The sequence below is a fragment of the Vigna unguiculata genome, chromosome 1 (assembly GCF_037176805.1).
Source record: "Vigna unguiculata cultivar grain cowpea cultivar isolate G323 ecotype 2 chromosome 1, ASM3717680v1, whole genome shotgun sequence".
Lineage (NCBI taxonomy): Eukaryota > Viridiplantae > Streptophyta > Magnoliopsida > Fabales > Fabaceae > Vigna > Vigna unguiculata.
Genome location: NC_140792.1, coordinates 43,320,199 through 43,331,723, shown reverse-complemented (window position 1 = coordinate 43,331,723; position 11,525 = coordinate 43,320,199). Strand labels below are relative to the sequence as shown.

Here is an 11,525-nt window from a genome sequence, read left to right as displayed (position 1 = left end):
ATGTTGTCAACAATTAAACTAAAGGGACCTTGCGATAAAAACTGTTCTCACTACAGAGCTCTGATTCAAGATCCTACCAGTCAAAGTCAAGAACTATGTGTTAAAGATCAACTGTTAACAAACGGTTAACAAAATGGGAACCTTCATTTTACAAAAAGTGTGCAGTGTAGGAAAATGAACAGTGTCACACCATATGCTTCTTGGTCGTGAGATTTTGACTTGTTCCACGACACAATTTGATATCTTGCACTTTCATCTTCTCAAACTCATTTCAATGTGGTTTATAAATGATACCAAACTCAACAATTGCAACAATCAATATCTTTAATTCCAATTGCATTGTAAACTACCTAAGATGATATGAAAGTGAGTGGCTGAAAAGGAAATTGAAGTAGTAAGTGGACTGACTATGGATCCTTACTCATTAAAGTTGAGCTCATTTACTTCAAACAAGAAGTGGGTCTTACATTATTTATGGTACAAAATTAATAAATTCATCAAATAAAATATTTTACAGCCGAATAATATCGTATAAGTTACTATAGTACACAAAAATATATTTTATCTCATGTTAAATAATTATCTCTCATTCGTATCCAAGACAATGAATTTTTACACACAAATGTATACTAAAGGATTTGGCAAACTATAAACATTTTTTTAAACTAACTAAACACGTAATTACCAAAATGAATTTAACAAGTGACAATAGGGACTACAACGAGAAATGATGTGTAAATTGAATTGTTTGTAACAAACTTCTACTAAATTGTTGCTATCATATGTTGGTAAATGGGTGATCATTGGATTTTCAAAGATTTAATTCAAATCTATTTTAAATTCAAATAATTGGATTAGATTTTGGATCTAAATTATTTTTTTTACCTAACTAATTTGATTTTTTTTTTAAATCCAACTACAAAAATTTGGTTTAAGATTAAATTCATATTCAAATATTTGGATCAAGTTCAAAATCTAGAGTCATTTTTATAAATAAAATAAAATAAGTTTTCTAAAATTTGTGTTGTTGGGGTCGACATTATCGAATTTGACATAATTTTGGACTTATTTGTGTCATTGGGGCCAACATTATAAAATTTAACAACATATTTTAACCATAAATTCAAATAAAAATGCAATGCAAAATATTCATAAATTTACAACAAAGTACAAATAACTCATTTAAATAAGAGTGAATGATAGTGTACAAAGAAATGGAATTATTTTTTTAAAACAAATTGATAAAAAATAAACTATCCAAAATCAATATGTTAATATTTTAATCATGTTTTTTTATTTTTGTTTGATTTAAATTAAATTATAACAGGTAGTATCCACGGGTATGGATATTATGATACTGTACCTGCTATGTTAATATGCAAGTATAAAAATACTCGTACCATTTACCTACGAATATTCATTTTGTTACCAATGACAGATTTTATCCGTAGATATCCGCTGGTACGAATTTTGTTGATATTCCTAACCTTACTTGATGAAAAATGCTAAGATATTTATTAAAATAATAAAGCTTTTGTTGAATTTAATAAATTAATATACTGTACAAATATACTATGTATAAACATATAACATTTCCTATCCGCAGGTAAATAATATATTAATAATGAACTCTAATTAAAAAAAAACTGAAAAACTAACTCTATAATTAAAATTGTTCAAAGTTATAGGATTGAAAGATAATTTTAGTATTTTTAAATTATAATTAGTTTTTTTTTCTAATTTTAAAAGACTGAAATCTAGTTTTAAAAGTACTAATCCGGAAAGTTCTAATCTTCTTATTTTCTCTTTAAATTCTCCAAAGATTTAAACTAAACAAATATAAGTTATAACATTCTAATTCAAAATACACTCATATCTTCGTCTCTTTCTCTTAAAACTAAAACACAGTTCATCATTAATAAGAAATTTTCCATCATGCAATGTCAAAATAGGTACACATATTAAAAGCAATTTTGTGACCGTTGGAATACTAAGATTTTGTTTTTCAGAGAGAAAGAAGAAAAAAACATTTACAAATATGTTTGTGAAATAAAATTGAAATTTATAAAATAAAAATTTTCTTTACACTTGAAAAATTATAACTTAACAAAATATATATATATATATATATATATATATATATATATATATATATATATATATATATATATATATATTTCATACATACTATTGTTCTACGCAATTATTTTTGTTTACATAGACATTTCAACCGATTACCTAAATAGAAATAATAATAATAATTACAAAAGTAATCGATCATTAAAATAATATAGTTTTCATTAGAAAAACTAAATTTGAAAAGTAATTGAACCCAAACCTCAGTTTTGGCGAACTCTGATGGCAAGTTAAATCTGGTCCTATCAAGACTTATAGTTCAATAATTAAATTTATGGCGATTAGGGATCTTTTAGTAGAGACTAAAAAATTATTAAGAAGTGACCAGGGACCTCTTAGTAGGGATGAGAGACTTCAGAATAGAGATTAGACACCTCACAATAAGTGACTAAGGACCTCTTAGCAAAGATTAGGAATTTCTCATAGTTAAGGGACCTCTCAACAAGTGATAATGACCTCTCAACAGGGGACCATTGACTTCTCATATAGTAACCAGGAACCTCTCAACAAGTGACTAAGGATCTCTTAACAGAGACCATGGACTTTTCAGCAAGTGACCAGGGACCTCAACAAGTGACTAGAGATCTCTCAGCAGGTGACTAGAGACCTCTCATATAATGATCAGGAACCTCTCAGCAAGTGACCAAGGACCTCTCAATAAGTGACCAAGGACCTCTTAGCAAGTGACCATGGATCTCTCAGCAAAGACCATAACTTTTCAGCAAGTGACCAGGGACCTCTCAGCAAGTGACTAAGGACCTCTCAACAAGTGACCAAGGACCTTTCAACAAGTGACTAGGACCTCTCAAAAAATGATCAGGGACCCATTAAAGAGTGATCAGGAACCTCTCAGTTAGTGATTAGGGACCTTTTCACCAATGATTAGGGACCTCTTAGCAATTGAACATGAACCTCTTCACGCAGTTGAATGTTCGGTAACTAAAGTATTTTTGAATAATGAAGATTAAAAAATATAAACTAAATTTAAGGAAGTAGTAACAAACATGTTCAAACTTATTTAATATAAGTTTGTTCTTGGTGGATAGAAAAGTAATAAGAGTAAAAAACATTATGTTTGTTGATACAGTTATACAAATAAGTGGTCTACATACAGTTGCTTCTCTAGGACTTATCACCTTCCTTATCGAAAAATATTAAAAGATATTTATTAAAATAATAATTTTTTGTTAAATTTAATAAATTAATATATTGTACGAAGAATTAATTAATAATATACTATTTATAAACATGTAACATTTTCTATTAGCAATGAAATAATATATTAATAATGAACTCTAATTAAAAAAAGCAAGAAAAACTAACTCTATAATTAAAATTGTACAAAATTATCTATAACTATATAAAGATGATTTTTTTTCCACTTTTCATAATTTCAACTTTACCCTTTATAATGTAATTATTTATTAAATTTTTAAAAATTAACGGTTACTTTTACAAATTTTATAAAATTATTTACTTATCTCCTTCTTCTTTTTTCTCCTATTCATTAACAATTATTTTCTCATATTTTCTCTATACATTTCACTTTACTTTTATAAATATAATTTTGTTTTGTTTATTAACTTAATAACATTACAATATCGTCAAATACTAATATAATATCGTACATATCCAGAAAATGCGTACACACAAACGCGATAGCGCCTATATATCGCGTCGGTAATAAGATTGAAAGAGAATTTATGTCTTTTTAAATTATAATTTTTTTTAATTTTAAAAAAAAACTGAAAGCCAGTTTTAAAAGTAATAATCGTGTAACTTCCAACCTTCTTATTTTCTCCTTAAATTCTCCGAGGCTTTAACCTTAACAAAAATAAGTTCTAACCTTATAATTCAAAAAACACTCATATTCTAGTCTACTTCTCTTAAAACTAAAACACGGGTAAATATTAATAACATATTTCACATAATGTAATATTAAAATAGGTACATATATTAAAAGTAACATTGTGATAGTTGGAATACTAAGATTTTGGTTTTTAGAAAGAAAGAAGAAAAAAAAAACGATTGCAAAGATGTTTGTGGAATAAAAATTAAAATTTTCTTTACACTTGACCAGAGACCTCTCAACAAGTGATAAGAGACCTCTCAGCATAAATTAGGATTTCTCAACATGTGACTATAGGGACCTCTTAACATGTGACTAACCATAGACCTCTCACTGAATGACTAGAGGGACGAATCAACAGAGACCAATGAGCTCTCACCAATCTCAACAAGTGACCGGAGACCTCTCAGCAGGTGATTAGGGACCTCTCAACAAGTGATCAAAGACCTCTCAACAAGGGATTATGGACCTTTCAACTAGTGACTAGAAACCTCTTAGCAAGTTACCAGAGACATCTTAGCAAATGATCAGGGACATCTAATAGAATAAGATAGAAAATATATCTTCGTAATAATTAAAAAAATTAAATAATAAATACTTAATTGAAATTTTTTAAAAATTAATTAAGAATACCTAAATTTTACTTAAAACTTAATTAAATATTTTTTATTTCATTAAAATTATTAATTTAAAATCGATATGATAATTCTAATTTCTTTTTAGTTTTTTCCTTCAAACTTTAATATTTTGGATGAATAGGAAGACGTAGTTGAATTTTTAGGGACTAAAGCAAGTATTTCTTTACAATGAAGATTAAAGGATAGAAAGAATAAGAGTAAAGCATCATTTTATTTCATATGGCTATATCAATTGGTGGTCCACGTAGACAGTTGCTTCTCCTTGACTTATGACCTTGGTTAATGAAAAATATGAAGATATTTATTAAAATAATAAAGTTTTGAATTAATATATTGTAAGAAGAATTAATTAATAATATACTATCTATAAACAGAAAACATTTTCTATTCGCAAGTAAATAATATATTGATAATGAACTCTAATTAAAAAAAAAACTGAAAAACTAAATCTTTAATTAAAATTGTATAAAGGTATAGGATTGAAAGAGAATTTTAGTATTTTTAAATTATAATTAGTTTTTTTTTTAATTTTAAAAAACTGAAAGCTAGTTTTAAAAGTTCTAATCAAGAACTTTCTTATTTTCTCCTTAAATTCTTCAAGGCTTTAAACTAAACAAAAATAAGTTCTAACCTTCTAATTCAAAATACACTCATATTCTTGCATATTTCTCTTAAAATTAAATTCTTATCTTAAAACTAAAACACAGGTAAACATTAATAAGAGATTTCACATAATGTAATGTTAAAATAGGTACACATATTAAAAGCAACTTTGTGATAGTTGCAATACTAAGATTTTTGTTTTTAGAAAGAAAGAAGAAAAAAAAAAACGTTTGTGTGATTTTGTTTGATCAAGTGATGTGATATAACATTTATTAATGTATAGAAAAAGAGATTTTATTAGAATTTAAAAAATTGAAGCAAATAGATATTTAAAATAATTTTTAATTTGAATGTTTATTTTCTTTTTATATTTTTTTAAAAATATTTTTAAATTTTATCAATTAGGTTTTGTTAATGTTTCCAAATTTATTCAATGTTTTGGTTTTCATGAAATTTTATTTGCTATTTTAATTTGAAATGTGTATAATTATAATACAATTTATTTCTAAATATTTAATATTGAAGAAACAACAATCCTTTTAATATTAAATATTTTATAATATTATGTTTTATTTACCATTATCTTTTATTATTTTATAAAAAATAATTAATTAATATTGAAACAGTAAGAAACATGTATGGGCACGAGTACGACTTTATACTCATTACCAAGTAGAGATGGGGTGAGATGAAAATTTAATATCCATTGAGTTTGGGTATGAGGATGAGATGATTTTTATCTCTAAAAATGGATATGGATAGCAAAACTCGTCCTCGCACTGTCCGTTGCCATCCCTACTTATTTATACATACTTTACATTTTTTTAGAAGATTGATATATATATATATATATATATATATATATATATATATATATATATATATATATATATATATATAATTGTTGATAATAAAATTTAAGATAAACAATCTTATTCGTCAAATTTAACAAGAAAACATCAAAACTTAATTGGTTATAAAAAATTTAATTTTTGTAAAGATTTTATTTTTCTATAATGTAGTTTTGGAATTTCTAAAAAAATGTTGTGTAACTTTTTTTCATAATGTAGACAGAATAAAACTATTATTTATGGTCATTTAATGATAAATCATAGTATGGTGATTTTATTGAGTCTTATAATAATTTATTTAAAAATATTATTTTTGTTATTAACAATGTAAAATGTCTTCATTATCAATAGACAGTAATTAAACCCTTTCATTACATCTCTATTGCTTTTTCTCTTGTAATTCCATTTTATTTATTTTTTTAAGTATAATATGACCAGATAAATCTACTTTTCATTTAAAACACATAAGAAAAATATATTATATATTATATTACACGTTTGAAAATAATATGCCAAGATTTACATTAGAAAGTGAGTATAACATTAAATAAATAAAAATTGATCGATACATATTCTAGAAAGTGATGTTTTATTCTTTTATATGATTTTGTTTATGGTTTTCGAATCCTCCCACTATTTTTTCCTCACGATATCCAAACAATTTAATAGCTTATTTTAAAAAAACAAAAATACTATTGTGATGTTTGCATTTTTCTATTACGGCTGCTTTTATCAGTTTAATAGATAGTAATGTTTTGACCCAATTTTTTTATTCATTTCTGACTTACCATCTTGATAACATTTTAATTATTGATTTTGATTTTTTTTAATGATGTGAGGTAATAATTTAAAGATAATTTGAATAACATATTAAAAATAAATAAAATAAATAGGTTAAAATATCATAATTCTTGTTTAATTAAGTTAATAATAGAGAAGACTAAAACTAGAAAAAGAAAAAAGAAAACAAAACGGGAGAAGCATTCGTATTTTCAACAAGTTAGGTTTGTATCGGAGTGTCATTTATAATCCATTGATATACTATATTACAGTTTTTTAAGAGTTTTGCATGATCCGAGAAGCTCAAGATCCAACCAATAACAATTAATAACGACCTCTCATTAGTACTATCGTGAAAGAGACATTCTTTCTTCAGAAAATGCAAACTCAAATTAATCCCATGTGCTCCTTTCTTAAAGAACAGTCGAACAATTAGCGTACTGTGCTTTTTAGGTTGACATAACTTACAACTTTGAACTGCAATATTAACGGGAAAAAAATGGTTTAAGTTAAAAGAAAGAAGAAGCATCAGAGCTTCATAGCAAAAATTCTCCTCCCAAGTTTCTTAACTCTTGATTATTGTACATAACTTACCAAAGTTTGGAATGAATGAAAACAGAATGCATTTTTAGTTAATTTATTGCATAACAGACAAGTTTGGTTTAAATTCTAACACTAGATGTTCTTAAAATTCTCCATGACAGATATCAGTTTTAATTTGTCACAAATTATTGATATAGAAGCGTACAAACTAAGCCAAAGTCGTCAACAGTTTGAAAAGAAACCAAGTGGAACTCATGGCAACTCCCAAAATTCATGCCATAATTATTAACTTACTCAGCGCACGAGGGAACTCAACAATCATTAGAGGCCTGCTTAAAAAAGCAGTAGTATCAAGTGATTTCATTTTTCTTCATTGTTGAAGAAGCATAATTAGATAACAGATAGGAATCGAGGTGTGAGTTTAAGTACCATATTAGAATAAACTCATTAACTTAATATTTTGTATTAAAAATGATGTTAATGTCTTATATAGTTGAACTCAAGTTTCATTAGTGTTATGTCTCTGCGGTAAAACCCGCTTTATATATAGACCTAACAAGAACTCATCAACGTTAATTCAGGTTTTTTGATAATCATATTATGTACCGATTAAAACATAATTAGCAAAAATGAAATACATGTGTGTGAGTAAAGTACAAAATCTGAAGAGATGAGGGAAAGATTGAGGTTGGGATGTTAAACTTTTGTTGTGGGATCTGCTTCTAATATATATGAGTTGTTGATTGTTGAAGGAAGAAACCTGAAATTATTGTATCGAGGGTTTTGCTTCCGCTATCACTCATCTCCGCCAATATAAACATTCCACGTAGGGTTAACACCGACACCATGCATTAGCCCACGGAGCAGTGACACCACCTGGCCTAACTTGCCCCATGCATGTTCATGTGCATGGCCGCATATACAATTCCAAGATCATATCCAAAGGCCCCTCTCACGTGCATTATTATAAACAAACTTCACCGCTACACTCAACGTGCTTTATAGGACTTCAAACCCTCACCACCACACATAATCTTCATATAATCAATTCAAGTCTCCCTCTTCTCTCTCACACCACACACAAATGCGTTGATTTGTGAGTGATGATGGAGAGAGGGTGGAAGGCTAACACTGTTGAGATTTCACCAAATTGTCCCAGGTGTGGTTCTTCCAACACCAAGTTCTGCTACTACAACAACTACAGTTCAACTCAACCACGCTACTTTTGCAAGGGCTGCAGAAGGTACTGGACCAAAGGAGGTTCCCTCCGTAACGTACCAATTGGCGGTGGCTGCCGGAAAAGTAGAAGGGGTAAATATAATAAAGCCCTAAGACAAGCCCATAGCCCAGTTGGGCTTTCTGATGATTTAAGGCCTTCATCTTCAGTGGTGTCTGATGGGCCAAATATCGATCTTGCACAAGTGTATGCAAGTTTTCTGAATGTGAAGCCAGATGAAGTGCAAACAGTTTCTCCTGAGTATTCAAGCATAGTTAACACTAGTGCTTTGTCTGAAGAGCATGGTCGTTTGCATTTTCATGAACAGCCCAGAGAATCCCATTTTGGTGAGGATATCGAAATGTACTTTTGCGGGTTGAACTCTATCCAGAAGCATCAGGAGTATAGTAGCAGTCATGATACAAGAGTTACAAAAACAAATTTTGAGTTGCCTCCATTACCAGGTGAAGTTGCAGAAACCTCACATGGTAATGTGTTGTGGTCCAATTCTGAGATGATGGTGGATCATGCTTTGCAAGCCACCCAATGGCCCCTTCTTGGACCAGAAGCTTATGATGCAGACTTCTTCATGGGTAACTGTTGGAGCCACTTCGATTTTCCAAGGGATGCTTCTTTTTCCACGCCTTGATAATAATATATATAACATGTGATTCTTCAATGCTTTGTTTTGGTTTCTGGTTATATACAGTTTATGTATAGGTTGAATCAAATCTCACTAATAAATAATTTGAATATGTAAGCGTATATGCACCCAAGTAATGATTGATTACAAACACTTTTCTATATCTTGATGAATATATCTCAATATCTGCATCCAATCTAGTTATATACTTTAGAATGAATTTATTGTAAATACAAATAAGGATAATTCTGCAGGATGAAACACTCTACTGGCTCTTTTAACTTAAATTGTAGTATTTTTTTTTTCTTTGAGAAAAAGTAACTACATTTGTGTCATGTTCTTATCTTCAAATTAGTTTAAAATTATTCAACTAAAATATTTGATGTAGTTTCAAGTGTAAGTTTTTTAAAAATTTAATTGTATTAAATATATTCATCAAGAAAGATTTATTTCTAATTATCTTGTTTACTTTAAATATAATTATTTTATACGAAAAATCATATAAATATAATAAGTTTGGATTTATATCAATAATTTTCTTACAATTCTTCTAGGTTCGGATCAAAAGTTAGAATATCTTTACGGATGTTATTTTAGACTTTTTATGTATGTTACATAGGTGAGACGCAAGAGACATATATTTCCGTCTCATTGTGTATATATAGCAATCATAAATTTGTTGTCTGTTTTTCTTTTTATGTATTTTAAGCCAAAATTTAGATCATATGAAAACATGAAAAATTAATATATAATATAAGAAAACATGACAAAAATTTTAAGAATATTATGGGTATCTCAAATAAATCTATAAAAGAGTAGAAAGATTGGTGAAAAATATTAAAAAAATAATAAACATACTAATAATGATGACATTTTTTAAATTTTATATCTCCGGTCCCCTTTAGGATTAGACACCTCATCTTCAATAATCTTCATTTTTTGAGAATTTCCATCTGAAGTCTGTAACAAAATTTATGATCTTTTGAAATTTTTAGTCACTGAATCTTGACAATTATAAATATGTGACCAATAATATCTCATATGTGAAACTCTACATTTGCATGCAATCTAATAGACTAAAAAAAAATTTGAGTCACAACATTTTCTAACTATTTTTTGTAAATTTTATAAAATTAGGATCATGAAGGTTAAGCTAAAACACAGACACACAAGAGAGAAAATAAGAAAAACTAACCTCAAAAATAGAAAACACAACCTTAGATACACAACAAAGATTATCACCAATGGCTATCATGCATACCATGCTTCTGTCGCACACTCAAGAGTTTCTATCAAGACAATGAAACAAGTGAAGGAAAAAGGAGTGTGCTAAAGAATTTTTAAACAAATTTAATTTTCACATCTGAATATGATCCTTATACATTATATGTAAATATATGAGTAAAAATACAATTCTAGCACTTATAAATTAAATGTAAATTTTAATAACTTAATTATAAAAATGTTATACCGTGTCTATAGTTTATAATACATAAAGGGATAGATAAACACAAAGATGAAATAAGCCATTTTAGTGGATTTTCTTAACGGATTTATCCGGAATTATGACGAAAAAATAACCACACTAATTTGACTGAGTCCAATGAATCATGCCAAACTCAATAATTGTAGGTCTGAAACATTATTAGTTTTTTTTTTATCATTTTAAAAAATATATAAATTTAACAAACCAATTTTACAATCCAAGAGGACATTGGATATTGAGCCATAAAAACGGACTTTCGGGCATGTTCCACCCACTTTCACATTTGATGCCTCAAACCGAGTCCTACATCTCATTTTGAACCTCCATAATTTTTCCATCTAATTTCAGCATATTATTGTCTTTAAATATATATAAATATATATATATATATATATATATATATATATATATATATATATATATTGGTTAATATAGTGCTAGTTTAAGTTTTATCTATTTGTTTTGGGTATAAAAGAAGCCGTGATAAAATGAAATTTGTAGGGTTGTTGGAGTATAACAAAAGAAAAAAAAAAAGAGCTTCTAGACATATTTTTAAATTTAGGATATATGTGCTTGCGTTCGATAAAACATATATCATCTTTCTAATGTTTCTATTCATACTCTCAATGAATCTTTTATTGATAAGAAATAATGAAGACAAAATTTATTAACTAGGCTACAAAATAACACAAGTATTAAATAATTCAACTCTACAAACTTTAAAGTTGTGTTCCGTGCAAAAAAGGCTCACTTGCTTGCTCAATAAATTTAAAGTTCCAA

General features: G+C 27.6%; 1 protein-coding gene across 1 annotated transcript; it reads left to right on the top strand.

Annotated features, from left to right (window-relative positions):
- Positions 1-8,449: 8,449 nt before the first annotated feature.
- LOC114179652 (Dof-type zinc finger DNA-binding family protein) lies at positions 8,450-9,382 on the top strand. The gene has a single exon (XM_028066096.2). The coding sequence runs from the start codon at positions 8,504-8,506 to the stop codon at positions 9,263-9,265; it is 762 nt and encodes a 253-aa protein (XP_027921897.1). The 5' UTR covers positions 8,450-8,503; the 3' UTR covers positions 9,266-9,382.
- The last annotated feature ends 2,143 nt before the right edge of the window (positions 9,383-11,525 follow it).

Coding starts and splice junctions, on each gene's coding strand:
- LOC114179652 (XM_028066096.2), top strand. CDS start 8,504: ATGATGGAGAGAGGGTGGAAGGCTAACACTGTTGAGATTTCACCAAAT.